This window comes from Meleagris gallopavo, chromosome 4, assembly GCF_000146605.3.
Source record: "Meleagris gallopavo isolate NT-WF06-2002-E0010 breed Aviagen turkey brand Nicholas breeding stock chromosome 4, Turkey_5.1, whole genome shotgun sequence".
Lineage (NCBI taxonomy): Eukaryota > Metazoa > Chordata > Aves > Galliformes > Phasianidae > Meleagris > Meleagris gallopavo.
Window position 1 is genome coordinate 63,196,850 of NC_015014.2, and position 25,056 is coordinate 63,221,905.

The 25,056-nt window shown below is 38.4% G+C and overlaps 2 protein-coding genes across 5 annotated transcripts in view; one reads left to right on the forward strand and one right to left on the reverse strand.

Annotated features, from left to right (window-relative positions):
• AFAP1 (actin filament associated protein 1) lies at window positions 1-24,346 on the reverse strand. 4 transcript variants are annotated; one of them, XM_031553212.1, is made up of 12 exons: window positions 24,157-24,346; window positions 20,247-20,458; window positions 18,478-18,623; window positions 14,824-14,941; window positions 13,064-13,321; window positions 11,707-11,821; window positions 9,756-9,920; window positions 9,057-9,247; window positions 8,205-8,366; window positions 6,376-6,438; window positions 6,232-6,282; window positions 1-3,371 (listed from the first exon to the last, which is right to left on the reverse strand). In XM_031553212.1, the coding sequence occupies exons 1-11, from the start codon at window positions 24,329-24,331 to the stop codon at window positions 6,277-6,279; spliced, it is 1,611 nt and encodes a 536-aa protein (XP_031409072.1). In that variant the 5' UTR covers window positions 24,332-24,346; the 3' UTR covers window positions 1-3,371; window positions 6,232-6,276. The 4 variants fall into 4 exon arrangements, with proteins under 4 accessions (XP_031409072.1, XP_031409071.1, XP_019470556.1 ...); XM_031553211.1 differs by having other exon boundaries at window positions 6,232-6,438; XM_019615011.2 differs by lacking the exon at window positions 24,157-24,346 and adding an exon at window positions 20,755-20,839 and having other exon boundaries at window positions 6,232-6,438.
• A 120-nt stretch (window positions 24,347-24,466) lies between these two features.
• LOC104910876 (VPS10 domain-containing receptor SorCS2-like) overlaps window positions 24,467-25,056 on the forward strand; it is a 48,907-nt gene continuing 48,317 nt past the window's right edge. Inside the window, exon 1 of the mRNA XM_019615168.2 lies at window positions 24,467-24,514. Within this exon, the coding sequence (XP_019470713.1) occupies window positions 24,467-24,514 (48 nt within the window). The remainder of the gene's footprint in view (window positions 24,515-25,056) is intronic.

The following is a 25,056-nucleotide window of genomic DNA, read 5'->3' on the forward strand; positions in this document are numbered from 1 at the left end:
CATATTTATGACACGTAACTTTATTAATAATGGTCTTGGATCTGTCGCACCTACCAGGTGCCTGTCTTTTTTCACACTCTGCAAGACTTTCTGAAGAATAAACTAGAAAGGCATAAAGTTAGTTGAAGCTACTAAGACACACGTTTGTAGGTGGGTCTGGTTTGGACTTTTTTTTAAAAAAAGAAGTTTCTATGGATGTGTGCCAAAAGACAAAATTAAATACATTGAGAAATACAGTAGAAAGACTATATTTACAGTCAATTATAATGGGCACCGCCAACATATCCAATAACAAAAATAAAACAAAAACTTTTTTCATGTTTCTTTCATGGTTTTTTCACAGAGATTTTTAAATATGATTTTGTTTTTAAAAAATACAATAAGGAAATAATTACATTCTTAATATGAGAACATTATCTTACAACACACAGCCTGGCCAATTAGTTTGAAAGTGTCTTAAATGAAAAAAAAAAAGATAGTAAATTAAGTACTCTCCATCTGAAAAATCAAATTACCACAATCACCTCATTAAAAAAAACACATCTGATCCCCCAAGATTATGATGTTGTCTTTAAAAAATCATCACTTATTTATTAAAAAAAAATTTCAAAGCACCTGGTACAGTAACAAGAGTTTGAGGAAGCACGAGTATAACATCTTCTCAAAAGACATAGATATGCAATGGTTTAAAATACAATATTTTTCCATTAAAAAAGTCATACTATCGCTGACTTTGTCTGGTGATCCTGAAATCATAAAAATGTGGAAAATACAAGCTCTGCTGCTTTTTATATAAATCACACAGCAACAGCACTGTTAAACAAAATGGAACGTATTTCACAGCACTGGATGTGGTCTATCAAGAGGTTATTTCCAGAGTTGTTTTTTGTTGTTTCATCCTTTCAAAACCTTGGCTATTATATAGAATAGATATGTCACTAAAGGATAAGGGGGAAGGGGGGATGGCTTTAAGGACCCTTTGCAGGAGGAAAGGTGAAAGGGGGTGGAAGATACAACACCAATATTGGGTAAATAAGATTGACTCAAATGAACTGAATTTGATTACTTTTGATTACTCTGCATTACTTGTTGTGGGACCACTTAATGGCAACTGTTACATCTTTGCAAATGTTGACTAGAAGCCTAATTTGCATCATAAATATGTACAGATATAAAATAAATATTTATTGAAATATACAAATAAATAACTTAATTTGAAATAAAAAGCCTAAATGAACTTACTTTTCTTTCAAATTTATTTCTGCTAAAATTTATGGGAACTTGATACTGCTTAGTCCATAGTCATACAGTATGGGATGTGCTCTCCACTTAAAGAGTTAATAAGTAAGCAGACCTAAACTAATATAAAAAAAATATACATATATCCTGGTTTCACAGAGAACCACATTGATATTTTTTTCCCATTATATTCGCATTCTCGTGGCACCTTGTGCAAAGCACAGTCCCAAGAAGCAAAGAGCCTTCTCTAATTTTGAGCCCCATTTCTCCTCTGCTAAGGTCAATTAGATCCCTAACTGCATTTGGGAACAGGATTTAGCCCTTGCATGTAGACTGTTACAGACCCACTTTTCAAAAGCACTTGGCATTCACGGCGGCCTGATTGGAGGGAGCTGCCATGCATTGAGACTTTCTGACAGTTCAGCGCTGGGGCCCTGGGTTTACTGATCCAAACAGCTCCCACAGGAGTTCCTCTGATGCAGCAGGTCAGGGATGAGCTGAATGCTCAGCTGACCACATCAGCTGTCACAACCTGTCTAGGCTTCAGGAATTACAGTTCTTCCTAAAGAGAAGAGGCAACCTGTGGGCCTGGACCGTAAAGAGATTTGCTATCCTTGATAACTACTGCATTGCCTGCTTCTGCGACTTTAATTGCAAGTCCTAATCATCTATCAAGTTTCCAGCCCTAACTTCTCCAATTATCTCAAAATATGAGTAGTATTTCAATTTTTTTAAATTAGTTTTTTAATCTTCACAGTTGAGGAGAAAAATGTTGAGAACATGACTGAAGGCTTTCCAGAAGCTTAAAAAAACAAACAAAGAGAATAAAAACCCCAATTTGTTACACGTTGTTTTTTTCTATCTTATGCCAATCTTGAGATTTTGAAAGGCTTCAGCTGGCAATTTAATGCATGTAATTTCACAGGAGTGACACACACAGACAAAGATGAACACGTCTATAATGTCACAGACTAAAATGCAAGATACTGTTTCCTAGTAATCCGACTTCTGTCTGAGAAAATCCCCAATTCTTTGTAAAAATGTTTATAAAAAAGCCTTGAAATTATCATCCTTTCAGTCTTGTTTTCCTCAAAAATAACAGCTGAGGTCTGAAAAGGCGAAGAAAATGAAGTACAGCAGTGTTCTATAACTCAAGTTTAACAATACTATATTTAAAAAAAAATACATGACTGACCTCAAAAGCTATTCTGAGTTGCCATTATCTGTTGAGGATTAATTTCAATTACATTTCTTTTTCTTTTTCAAAAAGCATAGAAAAGAAGCAATATCTAAAAATACCTGTTTGCCTTCTAACAAAATCAGAAATGAATCACTGCTAGGCAACAAGCCTTTTGAAAATGACTGGTGCCTCAGAATAAAGCTAATGTACTAAAATCTATTTTTTTCAATGTGTGGAAGCTTTTTATTTTCCAATGACAAAAATCTACCTTAAAAAGTATCTGAAAACTCTTCTCAGCTGAGTTGTGTCATTCCACTGTCTCTCACTGCCATCAAGGCAGTAGCAGTGATGAACTCCCCACTTCCCAGTCCAAGCAGGTCATGCCATTCATGTGAAGCCATTTCTTCAGTTTTCTTTTGCCACATGGACCACTAGTAGCAATGTGACCACTTGCCTCAGCTACCTCTGTGTCATGCAGAGCTCTCCAAAGCAGTGTCACCTGCAAGAGTACTTATCTGAAATGAGTTCACATCTGTCTTAAATAATGCACCAGTCTTCAGTGCTGTTCAGGCCATTTGATGCAATGTAATTCACACTGCTGGTCTGTACTGTTTCAGAAAGTAAACTTTCAATTGCAACTATATGCCTCTTTTTACTTACTACGGTTGGTTTGCTTTTTGGTTTCCATTTGCATTACCAGTGAAGCTGGAAATAAAGAGTTACAGGTAATAAAAAGGGGCACATGTAGTTACACAGCAATACAGTAGAGGGAATACAGGCAAATTAGCGCCAAGCTACCATTAACTTAACAGAATTATAAAACTTCTTATGTTGTATCGCTTGATACACCGGATGAGTCCTTTGCAGCCTATGTTGTGGTCCATAATAGGCAAGGCCTTTATGGAAGTGAGTGGTTTTGCTGTACTTATGTTCCGTTTTTCATCTCCCATTCCTGAAAGGGGGGAAAGAAATATGGAAAATGTTAGAGAAATCAAGATATTTCACCATTGTCATCAGATGTGCTAAGCCAAAGCCAGCTGAGGTCAGTAACAGTTTTTTCACTGACACTACTGGATTCCGCCATTAGCCCTCAAATTAGTTAGAGAATGCTAAAACCTGACAGTCAGTTTCCACTTTCCACCCCATTCAACTACACCTGGAAACCTTTTCCTAGTGCTTTCTAGGGCTTTCTACGTTACATATGTGAGAGAGAAGCAAGCATTTAATATCTGTTATGGCTGACATACAGTGATTGCTATTCTCTTCCATTTCTAAAAATTTTTTATTTTTTAACAAAATTCCTGATAGGCACACATTTATATGACAAAAAAAAGGAAAGAGATTTAGGTAGGGTAAAGTAAATCGAATAGTTAACACTACATTTGTTTCCTATATACAGAATCTAAGTTGATCTACTGCTCATTAAATTTTAGAAATCTTTTTGCTTTTCTATAGCTCCGTTTCCCTGCCTCTTAGCTGAGGATAATGAATGTTACCAACCACTGCAAAGCATGCAATCTGTAACGCTTTCATATATTTAAAAGAAAAATGTTATTACTGGAACTTTTTATCATAGAATCATAGAACCCCTAGAGTTGAAGGGGACCTTTAGAGGTCATCCAGTCCAACTCCCCTGCAATAGAGACATCCACAGCTACATCAGGTTGTCCTGGGCACGATCCAACCTCACCTTGAAAGTCTCCAAGGATGGGGCATCCACCACATCTCTGGGCAACCTGTGCCAGTGCCTCACCACCCTCACTGTAAAAAAAAAAACTTTTTCCTTATATCCAACCTAAATCTCCTCTCCCTAAGCTTGCAGCCATTTCCCTTTTTCTATCATCACAGACCCTGCTGAAACGTCTGTCCTCTTCTTTCCTGTAGCTCCCCTCTAGACACTGAAACGCCACTATCAGGTCACCTTAAAGCCTTCTCTTCTCCAGGATGAACAGCCCCAGCACTCTCAGCCTGTCCTTGTAGGAGAGCTGTTCCATCTATTGGAGCATTTTTGTAGCCCTCCTCTGGATGTGCTCCAGCAGGTCCATGTCTCTCCTGTACTGAGGACTCCACATCTGGATACAGCACTCCAGGTGAGGCTTCACCAGCACAGAGCAGAGGGGCAGGATCACCTCTCCCGCCCTGCTGGCCACACTTCTTTTGATGCAGCCCAGTATATAGGCGGCTTTCTGGGCTGCTGGGTCACATACAGCTTCCCATCGACTGTTACCTCCAGGTCTTTTTCAGCAGAGCTGCACTCAATCCTTTCACCCCCCAGCTTGTATTGCTGGTGGATGTTGCCTCAACCCACCTTGCATTTACATTTGTTGAACCTCATGAAGTTCATCTGGTCCCACTGCTCAAGTCTGTCTAGCTCCCTCTAGACCACACCCCACAGCCTGGTATCATCAGCAAACTTGCTGAGGATGCACTTGACCCCACTTCTTCTGCTTGGTAAGTGAAAAATCACAGTAAGATTGCTATGGTTAAACACCCTGTTAAATCAAACTTGAGGCTATTGATTCGGCTGATAGCTACAGTACTTCCTAACAATACAATGGAGCAGAGGAGATAAAGAAAGCTGGGCTCAGCTTAGTACATCTATGATGTACCAACTCCCTAAATCACATCCATACAGAGATAGGAAATAATGAAGCTCTAAAGGAGTTGGCCTCTCACTGAAGTAATCTCTGTGGAGCCATCCCACAGCTGCTCTCAGCCAGGAACAGGGGTCTACAAATTCCTCTCCCAGCCATCAACTATGCGGAGATGCTCTGCAGGCAGCTTGCTAACTTGGCTCTCAAGCTGAATTCCTGAGTTTAATGCTCACTCCACATTATTTAAGAGCTCTAGCTGAGAACTTTTATTTATATATGTAAATATCTGTTTCTGCTGCTGAAAGCGGTAAAAGAATTAGTTTGGCTAAACAGCTCTATGACTATAAAACACCATCAAAAGTCACAGTTGGTGGCTTTAGAAATGCAGGAAAAATAAGTTTACTATTTTTTTTAAGCTTGGCTGGCTTTTTTCCATATAAAAGGTAATTTTATTAAAGTATAATACATTCTTAACATCCAATTTAACAATTTAAATTATGACAAACCTAAATTTTAAACACAGTATTGATGAACTCTAGATTACTTTTTAAAACGGGTGTTAAATATATAATCTCTATGTCTGTGCTGCCAAAGCTCTACAGGAAGTCCGTGGCTGAGCAACTGGGAAGAGAATTTTTTTTAAAGAAGTGTTGAATAAGCCTCGAGAGCAGCAGCTTCTTTTGCAGGTGCAGAAGGAATGTCTGTTGGTTTCCACTGCTCCTGCAGGTTCAAATCAATGAAAGAATGTTTAAGTCAACACCGACAACCTGTCGGGAGCTGGAAAACCAGGAGACCTCATTTTACTACAGTCTCCTTCCAGCAACACAGATTAACAAAATCACAATTCCTTCTGACTGACCCAAAATATGCCCCAACATGCTAAAAACACGTATGTTACAAGAAAAGTTAAAAAAAAATAAAAATCCAGCAGCAGAGAAGGGTGCAGTGCTCCAGGGCTACCAAGAGGGCGGCTGCAAACAAGAGTGGCTGGTGACGGGCTCAGCATCCTGGTGCAAGGGAAAGAGTGAAAAGGGAGGCATTCAGTGCAGGGTAGAGAGTGAAAAAACAACAATTTGAATGCTTATACAACCATAATGTTGGGAGACTTGCCAGCTGCTGAAGACACAAGTGTTAGCACGGATGTGAAATCCGTTTCACTCCCACACATTGCACTGACATGCATGCGCAGAGAGCCAAGTTCTGCTCTGAGATACTCACGTGTGACTCCTTTTGTTTAGCCACATCTATAAGGCCTGGGCTCACTCACAACTGCAAAAGGCCAGAAGAATTGAGAGCCAAATTCCACCCTTGCATATGCACTTTTAACGCCCACTGAAAGGCGGGTGTGCTGCAGATGCATACCTGATGGCAGGATTTGGCTGCTGCTCCTGGCGAATGGACTGAGCACAGCTTGGGTTGCACTGTCTAATTCAGCAAAATTTCATTGTTAATATTTAGTGCATGAGGCTTTCAGGAAAAAGCTGCTAAAGCTGAATTGGATACTTTGAGTTATTTTTCCCAGGGTGGGAAATGCACTTAGTAGCTCTACAGACTTTCAGATTAATCTAATCTTATATTCATGATTCCCCTCCAACAGGACTTGACCAACCTATTGTGCCACCCAAAGTGCAGTGATATCGAACAGCACGGCAGGACTTTTCCTGTATGGTATAAGCTGAACACAAAAACGAAATACAGCTGTAAAGTATTCTTTACACCAACACTGTTCAGGTTTTTATAGGTTCCTCCAGATCTAAAGATTAAACGAGCCTGACCAGTCTGTAGCACTCATGAAAAAAATCCATGCTGCTTTTTGTCAGGACTGTGCTCTGACTGCTAGACACATTTCCCCAGTAATGCTGTGCTAACATGCAAATCCAAAACAAAAATGTGTAGTTAGAGATGATATCTTTATGAGACAAATTACAGCATAATTGGAATTCAAAGATAAGATCTGGAGTGCACAAATTCTTCTCCAAGTTTCAAACAGAAGCAGCAAACTTCAAAGTTAACAAGAATTGAAAGCAATCACTCCCCGTTTAATTATTCTTAGCTGAATGTAAATGAATCAGGCCAACTAACAGAAAAGGCTACTGATGCTCATGGCAAAGAGGGAGGAAGTTGTGGAACGCTGGTGGAAACACACTCACATAAGCTCCAGCAGGAGAATTAATTCACTGCAATATTGAGAGCCTAATGGCGGCTAGAAGAGACACAGGTAGTCAATAAGATGGGTCATAGAACCAAATAATCTGCTAAGCTGATGATTTTTTAGTATCTAGTACATTTAAGTACCAGGCTTATGCTCAGATAATGTAAATGTGTTTTATTAACGAAGACCGTGACTGCTTTTAACAACAGTTATTTTAAAAAAACAACTACCTTGAATAATGTTTTATTACTTCAAAAAAAAAAAAGGATGGCACAGAAACAGCTGTCTATGATTATTATTACTTATAATTGCAATTAGAAGTGAACTACCCAATCAACAAAAGCATGAGCCAGTGCTACCACTGTCACCCTTACTTAAGAGCTGCCCACGTGCTTAGGTTCTATTGCAAATGTAGCCCACAAGAATGATCATGCAAATCTCACTAAATATAAAGCACAAAATTAAAAAAATCTGTAGCGTTACAACAGGAATGCAAACTTCAGCCTGGTACGTGTTGAATTAAATTAAACTGATTTACTTTAAATGCATTTTAGGAATAGGTAAATTGCACAATGCATTTTCAATTAATATAGTGCAGGATTATTCTCTTCTTGTATAGCTGGCAAAGATCAGCCTTGATAATGTGTTCCATCAGAACTGTGAGCTCTCACACAAATTTCAGCTATGCAGCTTAGTGTAACATTGAATTCTAGATGGACTGTCTACTCTACGCACCACTTTCCTTGCAAATTAAAGTTAGAAAGGAACACGGGGAGAAGTGGAATTAAATCCGATTATCATTAATCTACAAATGATTCCCCCAAATCACTCCTGCCTAGAGGACAGCATTTATAAAGCACAGATGAAGTAATACAAATGATCTTGATATGGCACTGCCAGTTCAGAAAGCTAAATTTCACCCACAGAAAAAAGAGCCAGTATTTCCCTCTCTCTCATCTCTCCATGAGTAAACATAAATCCTTTTTTTAAAGTAAGTAAGAAAAAGAACAGAGAAAGAAAACTATATATGTCTTCTCACCTTTGCTTTTCGAAGTACATGCCCCCGACATGGAGAACTGTTTGATGAGGGAGGTCGCTTCAGAGCTGCTGCACTGTTCACAGGTATTGAGCACTCGGTGTCACTGGTATCACAACTGGAGATTGGAGAGTTTTCCAAAGTTCGGTGCTTGAAAATTGGAGACTAATAAAGAGTGAAAACCCCACATTGAGTTTCCTCCAAGTAGTCACATAGGCAATATTGCTTAGACTTAGAAATGCAGAAACTACTTTTAAAGAAATTGTCTTCATGATCATGATGAGTAAATGAAGAAGGAGTTACAACAGAAATAGAGCGTATGTTCTCTGATGAAAGTTCATTCTCTATAATAAAATGACAGTGGGTAATGGGGAGGTTTGACACATGGCTCTATGATCTCTGTGATACAACTACCCAGCTGTTTCAGCCGGGATACCGTATTCCATCACCAATGTGTAGGATGCAGTCTTTGCAAAGGGTGACAGTGTGACCAAAACAAATAGATCTCAGTCACTGCATGATGATATGGTGCATTTAAATCTCTCCTTGGGAATGAGAAATATCTCAGTTTACAAACTCTGTCTACAAACCCTGAGTGAGGACAAGGGTGAGTCAGCTTTTGTGCGTTGTCCTAACACAAATATTAACCGCATATATACAACTTGTGATTCCCTTCTTCTTGCTCCCCATTGCTTTAGAAAGTATATCATACAGAGATGAAGAATACAGGTAATGAAGATAAAATTCTGTATACTTATTTCATGTACTTAATAAACCTTTGGAAAACTCTGACTTCCCACTTATTTTAATGGAGCCATCCTAGCCTCCTAGCCTGTGGTCTTGGAATCTGCATACCTGTGGGCTTGATGTTCCTGACTTGGGCTCAATAGCCAAGCCCAGTGTGATGCCACCAGCCAGGGCTTTCTTAAGGCTCTCTTTCACCTCAGTCAGTTCTAGCTCCAGGTTTACACGCTCAGCCTCCTTTGTCTTACATTCCTCTTCCAGCTTCTTTAACTTGTCTTCAAGAATCACTTGGGTCTTCCTGCCTGTCATTCACAGCAATGTTGTTATTTCAACAGGAAGCTTTAATTGACACTTCTACAAAAATTATTTTTCTTTTTTTAAAAGAAAAAAAAGAAAGGCTCAAAAAATCACTGACTTCACAAGAATGTTGCATAATTTGCAAAAAAACATTTGTCATGTAAAAAGTTTAGCAACGGGAAGCAAATGCGATCTTTCAGGCTCCTTCCCCAGATTTGAAGTCTAACTGCAAATCAATGTCTTTGTTATTTTTCCATGTAATGAAAACATAATTAGCTAGCCACAATAAAATTATTCCCATATTATGCTTGCTTTACATATGCATCACTATCATCTCATAGGTGTGTGTATCTATATGTACACAGACATCTGCATACAAAATTTGTATATGTATAAAAACCAAATACAGATATTACAGACTATAATTTAACATCAAGACCAAATTTCACATAATGGCATCTCTTCATCACAAAATGTCACAGGCAGGACTGAGCACAAAAAAGCATCTCATACCAGCATTGACTTCGATGGCAGCACGTAGATCTTTCCTTTCTTTTCGGAGCTGAGCCAGCCTATTCCGCAGCGCTTCTTTCCTCTTTAGCAGTTCCTCTTCTTTGCTCTGTAACCTCTTTGCATCAGCCTCCACACGATTCTTACCATATTTGTACTGTTCTGCATCTGTATATATTAGATGGTAATTATTTATTTGATCCAGTTGGACCTTGTCTGCTGCCATTTAAACTTTGGTCACAGGTTAAAATAGTATATACAAAAATCTTAACCCTCCTCAATTTAACTTCGGGTTAATCAAGCCTTTATAGAATAGATGTGTGTGAGTGAACATGTGCTTCCTCAGCTGTCCAGGCAGCTCGTTGCCTCAATGACTCGGTTCAACTAACAGTAAAACCCAAAACTGTACCCTGGAACTGAACATCACATGATGCACTTCATGTCTGGAGGACATCTATCTTCCACTGGCTTTTTCTGAAGTTATGCGATTCCTACTGAGCTCTGAAGCACAGCTAAGGAAATACTATAGGATAGACAGTTTAACCTCTAGGTTTTATTACAGTGTTTTTTAAAAATGTCTTAACCTTCTTTGTAGTTCAAAGCAAGGAAAGAAGGCTTCTATTTATCTCAGAAGCCCTGATTTTTAATTTGAAGTGGTCAAAGGAAAAACTACAAAACTACATTTGCCCTTTTTGCCTAGTTTCCATTTCTATTTCTAGTACCTAAAGCACGTCTTTTCTCACCTGACTGAATAGAACAAAATGGCATTCTCGGTTTATTTGATACTTATGAGCTTTCTTTCTTTCCTTCTTTTCTTCTTTTTTTTTTTTTTAATTTCCCATAGAAATGCTTTCTTTTCCTGGCTCACGTATATTTGTTCTAATTTATTTCACAGGCACAATTATACCTCTGCTCCTGTAGCAACTTAAAGGAAATAGGTCACCCCACAGATCAGTTTGTCTGCATATCTGAAGGCCGTCCATTCTACCTAAACTATTCCTGAGAAACAGCTGCCTAACCAGTTTAAGTCAGCCACTGGCAACTGAGATGCCTTTTCTCCAACAATCGACTCCAATGTCAACTGACTTGTGTAGTTGGAAAGACACAATTTTTTAATCCTAAAACCTAACTTTATTTTCTTATATTCCCTTTAAATCCATGACTCCTTAAAAATTTACCACAGTCTCAAAAAGTCACATTCATTCCTTCACTAGCAGAAGCCAAATTTTGGAATCCATATGTTAAAAATTACAACTATAGCTCTTTGTTGTCTTTTCTTCTTTAAGGAAAACTATCTCTGTTAGGATTGTTTTTAATTACTAAAAATTTGAGGGCTGGAAATTTGACAAGTCTTCTCATATTTTCATTTCTTCCTATAAAATTTCTTTTCTGAACTTCCATCTCAGAAAGGATGTACTCATATTACCTACGGGCAATCCACCTGCCCAGAAGAATCCATATTCTGAATTTGCTATTTATGGTCTGAAATCTCATCTCTCTAAGGAAGCTTTTAAGCTGTACATTTGTTTTCATTATTTTGTTATATCTTTTTCATTAGAGATAAGAGTAATTTTTCTTATGAGCACCATAATGTTCTCATGACATTCCTAGCTTCTCACTCTCCTCTTCCCACAGGAATACAAAATTACCCTACACTCCAAATGAAGAATCATTACTAATTTTTTTCCCTCTGCTCTCATGGCTTTTTGCAGCCACAGAGATACATTTATCATTCTCCACATTACAACCTTTTATATCATGGCATGGCTGGAGTAATAATGAGTCACTAATGCACACAGTATCTCGTATTCAATGTCACGGTGGGCATCTCCTGCCCAGTCTCTCAGATATAGAAGAGCTATAGTGGCTATTCATCTTGTTTTCCAAGAAGACAGCTGTCTTGGGTACCTTCATGGTTCCATTCACAGTGGTAGCAGTGAGTAGATATACTTACTGGATGCTGTGCGCTTCACACATGACACCGATTCAGGTTTCTTTGGTTGGCTATTTAATGTTCTCACTTTTCCAGTGATCCCGTTAGCAGTTGCAGGAGGTTTCTTGCCTTTAAACTGTTTAAAAATAGAAGTACAAATGGGCCTCAGCTACTCCTGTGCCTCTGGCATGGCAGTTATCCACTCATCAAGGGCAAATCTTGACAAAAAGCAGCCTGCTCAGAGAGCCTTAATAGATTGCATTGATCCAGCTAGAGACAAAGCATTCTCCAGGGACTTGGTCTCTGAGAGCAGCCTGCTAGCTGGATCCCAGAAGGGAAATCAACAGGAACAGGAATAATGAGGGGATGAACACTCCATTTCTAGTGGCACCATGGTTTCCAAATTATCTGAACATCAAGCATTTACTATACTAATATAGCCACTGTGAGGCAGAATAGTTGTTCCTTATAATAATTTCATATAGTAAATATTCCTGAAACACAAAAGTTTTTTCAACACTGATTGCCCTCATTGATTGCTCAACACGGTTTGCCACAGAAAAATTCAACACTTTCTTATTTATTATATAACCATTTGGTACATGTGCTTTTGTTTCAAAATGATTCAGTTGTTACACAATTTTAAATGTTAAGAGTTAATACATTATTTTCTATTCTACGACTGCAAGCTTCTAAAAATTTTTCTTATTGAAAAAAATGAAACAATGAAACCAAGGATGAGAAACATTGTGCTGCCTACTCCTCACATTTCCACTTAGAATGTGTTAGCCAAGCACATCTGTGCCCTGGCATCTTCATCACATCTCCTTCAAAAACCTTTAGAGGACTGAAAAGAAAGTGGAATGAGAATCCTGATGCAGCAGACCAAGTTCAGGAAGAAAATAACAGGCAGTAATTTAAATATGGTGCATATAATATAATTTAGTATTTGTTTATATATATTCACATTATACATATATAATATATAGCTTAATCATTCCAGATATGTGAATTTGCTGTCACAACCGAGTCATTTTTCACTTACAATGCTACTTCTTTTTTCTTTTTAATTTTGAAGTCACTACTGTATGCCAAGGAGATAGACGGAAGCTACATACGTGTTCAGATTAAGCAAGGAAGGCCACATCTATCTGCTTGGTACTACCTACAATCTGTAAATCATCATGAGCTCATGAAGAAAGCCTTACCCATGTGTCACTTGGCAAAACTGTTTTATTGGCAGCAGTCTGGTGACTGACCCACAAGCACTTCAGTGCTCACACTGACTGGAATAGCCCAACGTCCTTAACATAACAATCAGATAAACAGAACAGCCAAAAAAATAAAAAGCGTTATCAAGTATTAAATAGTACAGTACCTGTGAGACAGATCCCCTCCCCACAGCAGAGGTATTAGTGACAGACTGAGCAGAAGACAGATTGGATGAGACAGGGTGTTTGTAATGGTTAGAGGAGAGTTTGTCAGTAGATAACCTATTGGTTTTCCTGTCAGCTGGCGGATAGCGCGCAAAGATTTTTGGAGATGGCAAGTTATCGTACAGGCCTGCGTTATCATAAAGCATTTCTTCTCCCATGTTCCTGCTACGAGAAGAAGGAAAGCCATCTTCTGGTTCCCACTGCAATACACACACTTTGGCAGTTAGTAAACAATACACCATGCAGAACCTGAGTGAAATTAAAACATTGGTAAGATTTCTGACCCATAGCAAGCCATCCACAATTAGCAAGCTCATGCTCACTGCTTACACTTGAAGCTAACTACTCAGAAAGGTGGGAGAAGGCACAGAATGGAAAGGAAGCATTGTATTACATGGCACATAGCCGTTTGCATTTTCCATTGCATGAGCAAGCTGATGCTATCCTGTTATCCTTTCTGCTCACAGACTGTATCATCAGTTATTAGCTCAGCACTGAGGGGGGCACAAGGAGAATGTGTTAACAGGGAGACCCTCATGGGCTGCACAGATGAATCTGTGGGATTATATCTGGTACATGAGTTGTTAAAAGTAATAATGCCTAACTGCTAACACATGCCAAAAGGTTTTTTTTTCTGTTTCTTTTTTTTTTTTTCCTCCTTCTTCAGGCTATACGTATTTGCAGTGAATATCAGCTGCTGGTATGCTAGTATTACATTTTATTTCCTGTAAGATTATCATTCTAAGTTAACTATCTAAAATAATAACTACAGGTCATTTTCCTTTTTTTTTTTTCCTTCAGAAAAATGGAAAGCTCAACAACAATACTCCAGTGATTCATTCAATTAATCTTAAAAGAAATCATGGGCCTGGCTGCCAAATATCCTTCCTTAATCCATCCTGGCTGTGGCAGTATGCAACTCACACAAAGGCTTGAGCACATCCAAGAACTATACACAGACTACTCGCCCCACATGCTGTTGCATGCAGTTCCCAAAGGGTTTTTTTTCTACCATCTTTCTGACATTACTAAGAAATGATGGATGACTTTGCTTGCAGTTCACTTAGCACTTGGAAACAATGAATTTTTCTGATCTCAGCCTTAGTGGGAGCATTTACGAAACAGCCCAAATTAAAAGCTGCCATGAGCTGTATCTGCCCTGTAAATTGTAAGGATCACATATCACTAAGGGTAAATATCCATTATGCATTAGAACTATTCCACAGCTGACTGTGATCAGCTCTGTGTATTATGTGGATGGAATCGACCCCTGTGATTCTCTTTTGGGATGTGCAATACCTGCTCTCATGCGGAACGCATCCCCAGGGACAGAAAAATGTTCTGTATGTTTTTTAACAGACACCAAAATGCACCTGGTGTAACTGACTACTTAGTTTTGCCAGCTTCGGTGTGATCTGAAAAATATCCCCTTGAGTCAGTATTATATTCAAGGACTTGGCAACAAATCATCAACAGGCAACTTGCTTTCTAAATGCATGTTGGCTCATGTGCAGGTTAATGTAAGCAATATGTCCCACACCCCTAATACTCTATAGGTGTGAAGGAAGTTTGCAGTCCCCTGTCTGAAAAATAGGACTTCGTTTGGAATCTGCCCAGTGGGCCTTTTTAGATAATATAATTTTCAGATGTCCATGCATTCAACACATGCAAACCATCTGTGCTGCGTAAATTCAATTCTTACCGATCCATTTATGCAGGGAACATCATCGTAATGAAGTGCCATTCCACTCGGACATGCATAGCCATTGGCAGTGCTTCCTCGGTATGGATTTGTGGATATAACTCGCCTGTTCATAAAACTGAATAAAACAAAATAAAAATAATAAAAAACAGCACTTGAACCCAAGTCTAAATGATGATTCTGTAGTACATTCCCTGTGTCAGATTCCGTAGCCTGGAAGCACATATATTCTCATCTTCTGCAGGAATGCTCTGGACAGCTTTCCTTCTTTTGCTACTCATATGTTGCTGCTAGCAGCCAATATTACACCATGTGTTTCCATACTGTATTCTTAGAGCAAGGATAAGACTGTGTGAAAGCCAGGATGGCAACAGCTGTAACCAATCGTTGGCACGTTCACATGGGAACCTGCTGATCTATGTTATAAACCAACTTGCCAGTATCCCATAAACATTCCCTTGTTGTCTGCATGCAGGGGAAGCAGGTGTTTCTGAGTGCACACATGGTCAGGGGGACACAAACTCGGAATCTGGAGGAGCAATAATCAAGCAAAAACTGAATAATCTAGCAAAAAGCTGAAAAAGAGAAAAAGGTGGAACTGATGAAATGTAAGTCAGCACATCCATGAAAATTTGCTAATCATTCTTCCCCATATTCTGGGGATTTTTCATGTCCATGTCAGAACTTTTGGCTGTGTGGAGTTTGTACAATGGCACTATGCTTCCTAGCTCTCCATCTGGGCAACTGTGCATACAAACAGTCCCTATTCTCATTACCACTGCATTTCACATAGTAAATGAGCCCTCTAAAAGCTTCAAAAGGGACAGATAATTTTGCTTTTGTTTGCTCTCCTCAGAACCAATACTGTTGCTTCTTTTACTGGAATTCTGAAGAACACATGCATAATATCACAGACTACAGTGGGATTTGTGTTCAGAGCAGAGATCTGAAAATGCAGAAACTGGAAGATCCAAGCCCAAAGGCTGTAACAATCTCAAGGGTTAGTTTTCTTTCCTAGCAAGCTCTGAAACTAAATGAGGTATAGAGTGAGATTCCAAATAACTCCTATAGATTCAGGTATACGTGAAAGGGAACACAAAGCTTTCTATCTCAAACAATGGGACTATTCAGGCTCTGTGCTGATATTCATAAAATATGACAAAGCCCTGCTAAAGCTCAGAGGGTCTTCTGTAGTGCTGGCCAGAGCTCAGGAATTCTGTGGTTTTAACATTTGCTTACTTTTGGCTTTGAAATAACATCTAGACCATTGAAATAGGTATTCTGAGGGAGACAGACCTGATCCAGCAATGGCTCACCTGAGCCACAGGAGACCCAGACTTGCAGGAGGAATGAACTTGCTGAGTTGAGTGTGAGTGAGCCTTTTAGATCTGCCTCAGCCCCAGTAATGCACAGGCAGGGCATAGGTGGCGTAATCACTAGCCAGAAGCTTTTCTTTTTTAAAACAAACAAACAATAAAAAGCCTACCGTAAATGCCATGATAAAAACTGTTTTATCTCATACTTCATTAGACGTTATTAAAGGGATGCATTTATCTACTGCTTCTCTTAATGAAGAACATTACTCAATTGTTTCTGGTTAGCCTGAAGGACTACATTTGGAGCTGTTATTGTGTTTCTGCTTATTTAAGCAGCTTCATTGAAAGCAATGCGTATTATGCACATTTGAAAACTGGGATATTCATTAACAAGATCTGATGCACCTGCCGTAACTGTTTCCATCAGCAAAGAAAGCTAAAGTTTATCTAAGTATCTGTAAACACTTCATGAACATTATTACACTAAGTCTCATTAAACTAGTTTACAGATGCATCCACATAAGTTAACTGCATTCTGAAACTGCTAAATGGGAAAGCCAATGGAGAAAACTGCTTGGAAACAATTTTCATTCTGCCTTTCCTAGAAGCCTAATGATTCACATACAGAAAATTGATGAGATTATTAATGAAGAACCAACTATTTGGCAGAGCATCAATCTCAGGAAAGTCTGAAGTGACTGAATGTTCACCAAACCTTTAATGACAACCACAGTTAATTTGGAATACGAATATTCATTCTAAAAAGGGTGGCAATAATATTTTAGTATCATTGTCATTTTCCCTCTTTTTCTAGGAATAGTTGAACATCAGCATATGGCTACTCTAGTTGCTTTCTGACAAGTTCATACAGACTTTTAAAGACACCCAGTGAACTTTAACTAATTTTTAATAGGGGAATTTTGCTATTTTGCAAGTTGTTTGACATTCCTTTCTAACATGTGGTCTAGTTGCATATGTTTTTTCACTTGGCTCCAATTAATATCACATTTGTTCAAAAAAGGAAAGCCAAGCAGTATTTGGGGGCGAAAGGTTTCCATTCTGTTTCTTTCTTAAATGTGGTTATTGTGAGATGCTGACTGAAGCAAAAACACATGTCAACACAGGATAAACTTTCTGAACCCTATTAACTTCAAAACAAATATTAACATAAGTCTATAAGCACAGTGCATTTTGATTCTATCAAAACTATCTGGTTTTCACAGAACTGGGATTGTGGTAACACGGAGTCACTTTGATTTCCATCTAAAGACATTCAAGATAGATCCTGAATGAAGCTAGGCGTTTTCTCTTGCTGTAGCTTTCTTAACACATAGCTAGTGGAAAGTGTTCTCTTTAGGAAAACTCTGAAGCTTTTTCTTTTTCTTTTTTTGGAGTTATTGATCTTTTATGAGAGGCAGATGAAGTGTGATTCTCTAATGTACTGTCACACAAATTTCACATTTGTTGAATTCGTAGGGAGTCTCATTTGGCTGAGATGAGGGATGACACCTCTCCAAACTGTCTTGTCAGGCCACTTCCCTTCTGACCCCAGCAAACCACAGGGTACATCTGCAGAGGAGATCTACTGTGGCCCAGTCATCCCCTCACTCCTGCTTCTAAACAGTCTCATCAATCCCAGGAAAAATGAGAGTCTCTTCCCACAGGAGACTGCTTTAGTGACAAAATTCATTTGCACATGTAAATTGCTGTACATACAAAGTATGCGTTATTTTTCTTAACTCAAGATCAGTGATGAAGGACCAATTTGCATTTTAAACAGAATTTCTGTGTTGCACCCAAGAGTGCTTCCCAATTTCCACCTTCCCAATTATGAACTATAAAGAAATTGAACTAGCTTGATGTAATTCTTAATTAATCAAAAAAGGACATGAGAAGGAAACACTGAGAAGGTGACTCACAGTTAAATTTGATGCACACTTCTAGTGGTTCTGTTAAGACACAAATATTATATAGTGAATAGGTAAGTGATTGCAAACAATGTACCCATATATTTATTTACTTTTCAGCATAATTGTCCTTTTCCAGGGTTAATTCTAAGGCTTCAAGCAAAATATAGTGGTTAATAAAGAGACTCACTTAAAAATGAGTCAAGACATGAGTAAAGTTGGCTGGTGTCTGAATTTAACAGAGCTTTAGCAAGATGCCAACAAGATAATCTTAAACACATCTACCATACTGCAATGCTGAGACACTTCAGGACTTCAAAATCTGGCAAAGAGGCTGAGGGGATTTGATAAGCTCTCCTGGCACCAGACTTAATGTACAGATATAAATTCTCATAGTACTGAAAACAACAGGGTAGCCAAATGCCTCTCACCAGAAGGTCTGTTTTGCAGCCTGGATGACACTTGCTGTCATTTCCACATCGATGTAGTCATAGTGCAGAGCTCCGGGGTCTGTCGAAGATCCCGTTTCTGCAAGCAGCATCCCTATCCATCTGCCCATGTCTTCAGAGGAAGATGCCTGTAAGGAGAATGCAAAACCATATGTCAAGTCTTTAGTCCACCACCAAAGTGAGGTAGTCACAGCATTGTTTCAAAATGCAGCATTCTTCTTGGCTGACCATATTATACAAGAGGCTCTGGTTTCTTTCTGCTGAAGTCAGAAAGCCCAGGATTTCTCATTAAATCTGCTTTGCTAGAAGGACTGCACTTTAAGTAAGCCACGTGCTCATCAGCTATGATGTAATACAAAGTGGGCAATCTCCACAAAAGAAATAAAAATAATCATTTAAGGCTAGTGGATTTAGATTCAAGTCATGTTTATTTTAGACTTCAGAAAATTGAAAGCTGTAACTGAATTGTTTTCCTAGGCAGATTTTAGTTAGGATAAATCCTGAGAATTAAACATTATTGCCAAGTACAAACAAGTGGAAAAAAAACCTGAACTAGTAGAAGAAACTTCAGTCATGTTTTTTGAAAGATTCAATTTGCATATGTCTACCTGAAGGTGTTTATTCTCCAAGTGCCAGAAGTACAAATACTTTAAAACTAATTTTTAAAAATTCAAATCTAAACAGTAGCAAAATAAATAAGTGAAAAAAAGGAGGGAAAAAAGAAAAGTGTGAGGTTTCTAAATTTCTCACTCCTTCAATATTTTATGGCCTTTCTCAGATTCTTGAGATGCTTTCTTTCAAACTGTGAACTGCTCACATGCAATAGGACTTGCAAGGATGGGAGATTACCATGACCTCCACTATACTTGGCCTTAAGTGGCTTTTCTTTTTCAAAATACAATAGACAAATATCTCCTGCCAAATCCTGAACCACTTTTCAAAATCCAATTTTAACAAGATCTGAAAACAAGATCTGACATAATTTTTTGAAGTTTCATTTTGACTTTTCAGTTATAACTTGCTCCTGAATTTGTTGCAGAGCGGCATAGTCACCAAAGGCAATTTTCTAGATCAGAAGGATTTCCCACACCAGTTTGCCAGTCATCCTCAGTCAAATTCTGCTCCTTGAAATGAGATCCCATCAGAGCCTGGATCCTTCCACAGGTCAGACTGGCAGCTGTCCAGGCTGCAAGGACCACAGCTTTGTGCTCATCTCTGTTCCCACACCTACAAGCACACAGTTACTATGCAGCTAACACAGAGGTGTATAAAGAGACTCACTAGGTTGCTGGCACAATGTCTTTCTTAATGAAAGATAACACACGAATTCAGACTGAGCAAAAGTGGTTAACATACATAGCAAACAAACGAGAGCTAAGAGCTCTAGAGTTCCCATCAACAGTGATTCATTATTTAACTAGAGCTAAGTTATTTACCCAAAAGGACCATATCTCTGATAAAGAAGTATGCCTAGAAAGGAGAACAGATAATTTAGCACCAGGTCAAAGGAAGGTCAACGCAGGGAAAAGCTTCTTACAGACATTTCTGAAGCGTATTACGTGACTTGTTCCTAAATCTTATTTCTTCTTTTGCCTACAACTCCTATCTTTCTTTCTCCTTTCAGTATTTATTACCCATCTCTACATTAACATTACTCCACAGATTTTTGGAAATGTCACGTTGTTTGACAGTGCTTCCCTAATTTAGTTTGTGGTCGTCTCTGTAAGTCAGAGCCATTAGAGCCACAGCACCTCAAGAACAGCAACCTCCTGCCCGTTTCGAAGCAGTCGGAAGGTCAGAGGATGCTTTGAATCCAGTCCTGGGATGACTTCACATCCACGGAGAGGGATAGAAACAATGTGTGTCTTCAGATCTGTCCTGTCCTTGTGGAAAATGAGTTTATTGTCTTTCACTCGGCACCAGCGCTCACGCCAACGGTTATTTGAGAGCACATTGAGATATCCTGCAATGAAATGAAATGTGAAATGCTTTACTCCTAAGTTTTTTTGAAAAACAAACAAAGAAAAAAATCCACTTATTTTCAAAATAATGCTATCACTTAAAGAAGTTATTTCTCTTGTAATAGGAATACCAGATGGATTTTAGGAAGACAAGTAAATGATTCTGACCCACTTCTTCAATGCAAAATTTCACTATGCCAAAAACCTAGCAAAAAATCATGTAAGGATGTGATCCTGCTCATCTTAAAATGGCTTTTTTGTATTTATCACTGCAGCGGCTGGGTAAGCTGGAGCTTACCGATGATCAAAGCCTCAGTTAAATGGGAGAGGAAGAGTGTTAACAAGCTAAATACAGCTGATGTGTTCATACAGCTCTTCACAGAAGACCCACCTGCTCAGTTTATATTTGCTATATAACCGTGACTGCCCAAATCTTCTGAGAAAATCACAGCTCCCGTTATGTAATTAAGTGATGACTTAACTTCTTGTATGGGGCTGCTGAATTATGGCCTGAACCTCTGATTAATCACCTGAGGCGAGCAATGAGTCAGCCACGGGAGCACAGGTGAAGGCAATTCACCTGTGCTGCAGGAAGGGGTGGAGCCTGGCTGCACCTCTCCTAGACCCATTTAAGAGCTGACTGCCAGTGAGGAAGGATCTCTCTGGAGAGCCACTCCACTGGAGTTCATCTTGTGAGCCCAGGATAGGGTGAGTGACTTTTTTTCCTTACTCCAATATAGCAATTACATTAGCCAAGCTCCTGGATATACCATACCATCTGTATATCCCTTGATTATACATATACCATCTGGTGTATATCCATTGATTGTACACCTTTGTAACATTCACAGTATCCTACAGACCTTGTAAGATTCCTCCACTCAATGTCTGCTTTGCCAATAGAAACAGATTAGCACTGTTAGGTTTACACACAAGTGCTACCTTTTATGATTTCATGTAGAAAGAAGAATGCAACACACTTAAATAAGAATTTAATGGGTCAATATTCATGTTGACAGAAGTAAATTAATACTTAAAACTCAAGAGTTAAATAAATATGAAGTTAGCTAATTTAGCATAACTTTAAGACATGTTTTTTTCCTTTTTTCCCCCCAATATATCACAAACTCATAGAACCAAATCATCGTATCACAAAGATTTGGAAAGATTTATAAGATCACCTAGTCCAACTATCCACCTACCACCAATGTTGCCCACTAAATCATGTCCTTAAAACATCAAAATTCCATGAATAAATAGCATTTTAAACAAACCCTGCTTTCCTTATCATTCTGAATGTCAGATGTAGGCACTATCTAGCGTATAAAGTCATTAAATAGGCAGTTATTTCTTCTCAGTCCCATAGCAATAATCATTCTAAACATCAAAATCAAGACAACGAATGTCCAATTTTTTCTGTCCTGGTTCATTTGTAAACTAAAAAAACCCATCAACTGTTTTTTACTTTTGTTTCCTCACTACAGGTATATTAATTCAGTATGCTGCTGTTTCCAAACACACCAAGTAGAAACGATACTTTGCACAGACCAGGATTTTTCCTCTATCTCAGGTCTGACTTTCATTTAAGCACTTAATCATGTTGGATAGCTATCTTTGGTTTTCATTAGAACTATGACTTATTATTTTTTCTGGATTTCCCTTCCAACATCATGATTCCAATGTCAAAGCTTGATCCAATAGGATATAGCAGATCAGAATTGCGCATAACTTAGAAGATGCCATAAAAAAGGAGGATGTGCTCAGTTCTGTGATTTTGGCTCCTTGTGATGATCACCCTCTCCAACTCTTCTCTCTCTCCTCCTCTAACAAAAAAATCTGTATAGCTGTTTATTATAATAGAATCACTAGAAATGGAAAGCCCTTCATGTGCAAGCCAGCTGGCTAGTTTTGAAGAGTCTCTTTTTCAGACATTACTTTTCCCCATACTCTGTTCCTTATGCAGCTCTCAGAAAAGCTCTTCTAACTCTTCATATTTTGCTTAAATAAGCAGGACTCCATATTCTTCCTCCACAATAGTCTTACTTAAATCTGCAAGACTTAATTTGACCAAAATGCCTTGAATGTTGTTCTAGTTGGGGCATTAGCTCTCCAACTTAGTTCATGTGGCCAAAGACCAGTGATGCTGAGAGAAGAGCCTTGTTATGACTCTAAGTGCAGGTGGATTTCTGTTTCCACTCTAGCTGGGTGTCCCCTGCAGTGTGATTGGGCTTTCCCTTTGTTCATGTAAGGCAGAACATTCTAAAGTGTAAAAGCCTTCAACTACGGAGCAACCTCCCAGAGGGCATTGCACTCAGACAAATTTCTGGTGGTGAGAAACTTTGCAAAGACTTCCTGCCATGACTAAAGCCTAGATACTTAAATTTTTCTATAAAATCTGCAAGTGGTGTAGCCAAATGCAGACAATAGTAATGGCTATATTTATGCCCATATCTGAAATAATGGTAGAAGTAGTGAGAATTAGATTGTACAGCTGTGGTTAACATCTCACATAATATGGAATAATCAACAGACTATGAGACCCAGGAAGTTAGAAGTTTTATGAAAGCCAGATGGTTTGGACAATGCATCTGGCTGGACACAGCTTTTCCCAGCTGTTCCTTTGATAAATCACATCTTTACTTAGTTGATATACAGACATATGCACACACTTACTGAATCAAGGATTTCTTATGGGAATTATTCCCAAAGTGGCCCTGAGAGCCATCTGCAATCTATGAAGTTCTCACTGGTGGTCCATGAATCTTCTTTCATACTGGGCAAGCATCTACTATACTTCATGCACCAAGGATTTCTGCCAGCTGCTGCCTAATCACAGATTTCTGGGTTTTCCAAGATTTCCTAATCAATTAAAGGGGAAAAGTCCAAGCCAAATTCAAAACTGTGCAACCACTTCACAGTTCTCATGCATGGTTTTTTGGATATTTTTTTTTTTGAAAGATTGGAAGAAGGATGGGAACAAACTTGTTCACATCAATAGCCATTACTTAATATTGGAGCACCAAAAGGCAAAGAGGAGAATGTCAGTGCACTGCATTGTTCAGAAATACAGAGCTGTGAGGACACTGGCTAAATGCATTACAAAAGTCCTAAATAGCAGGCAAACATTAGCAGCTCAGATACAAAGCAGACATTTTCTATATGTCTTGTCTTATGTACTTTCTTGGTGTTGTCAAGCACTACAGCTGTCATTAGCGCTGATCAACATCAGCAATTAAAATAGCTTTCTAGAAATTTGCCCAATAGGCACCATTTTAGGAGCAAACAATTAAAGTTAAATAACTTCAGCTAAGACCAGGTGGCTACTGTCATCATTGCCACTGCATATAAACTCATCAAAAATACTTGACTGCTTACCAGGAACCTTTTTCTAAAATGAAGTATAAAGTTATTTTATAATCCAACCTATAGTCATTTTATACCTATTGGTTTGAAAACAGCTTGTTTCCTTCAAAGTCTATGCTACTCTTCTACTTAAGAAGTCAAAGTCTTCTAGACTCTTTGAATAATAAACTCTTGATTACTCTCTTGATTACTCTAGTCTTTCAATCTGAGTGCACCTTTCTGATGCAGAGGTAAAAATTACAGCAGTAAAAGCAAATTCATGGGACTTTCTAGGCTAGAACGTTAAAAATTTTTAGTCACAAGCTGCCTTAAAGACCCAAGAAGAAAAACAACTTACCACATGTTGGAACATCTTCTTCAGCTGATGAGGTCTGTTCATCTGTTGATGGCTTTTTCTTTCCTAAACCAATGATCTTCGTTATTTTTTTCCCTGTTACTTTAGTCACAGTGCCCTTGGCTTCTGTTTTTGAACTTTTTTTCCTCTTCACTATTAAGAAAGCAAAATTTTGCATTTTAGTGTGTTTAAATTATCTAGTCAACAGAGAAAATCTGAATAAAAAAAAGTAGCTTTGGCAAACACTGTAGGTAAACATTTGTACAATTGCAGACTGCCATGAGATAAACATTATATGTCCTCCTGAATATCGATGCCCGTAAATCACCCTTTTGCTATAAAAATCATGGCATTTGGAAGGGTAAGAAGAACAAAAATCAAACTTCTAATTTAATTTCATCTAATCAAGCTTGAAACCTCTTTCCAAAGCAGTCATTCTGTAAGTTTATCAATATGAACAGACTATTCAGCACCTATACGTGAGAATAAAAATCCAGCTGGATGATCAGACACCATTCTAAACACTTATCTATTAAAAGGCAACAACTAATTAACAAAGACATAATATGCTTGCCAGCAAAAACGGCTCTGTTGTTAAGGAATCTAATCACAATAGGCCTTTCAGAAAGACTTATAAATTAGCTATTAACAAGTAAATTAGTGGGATCAGTATAACCAGTCAATTATTAAAAGCTGGCACTTTTTGTATCATGCTTGCTGATCACAAAAAAATATAAAGCTTGCTGAAAGGAGAGATCTTGCTAACATCCAGTCTATGCGTTGAGCCACGAAGGTAACAGGGCAAAGAGTGTGGATATCACTTTTAAAACTGCATATCTGACTAAAATTCTAATTAGCAGAGAAATAAGAAAAAAAGGTTCTAAAACAGAATTTAAAAAAAAA

Coding starts and splice junctions, on each gene's coding strand:
- AFAP1 (XM_031553211.1), bottom strand. CDS start 24,331: ATGCAAAATTTTGCTTTCTTAATAGTGAAGAGGAAAAAAAGTTCAAAA. Junction 11,822..13,063: donor GGAGGGGATCTGTCTCACAG/GTACTGTACTAT, acceptor ATTTTTAAACAG/TTTAAAGGCAAGAAACCTCC. Junction 9,921..11,706: donor TGTGAAGCGCACAGCATCCA/GTAAGTATATCT, acceptor TAATATATACAG/ATGCAGAACAGTACAAATAT.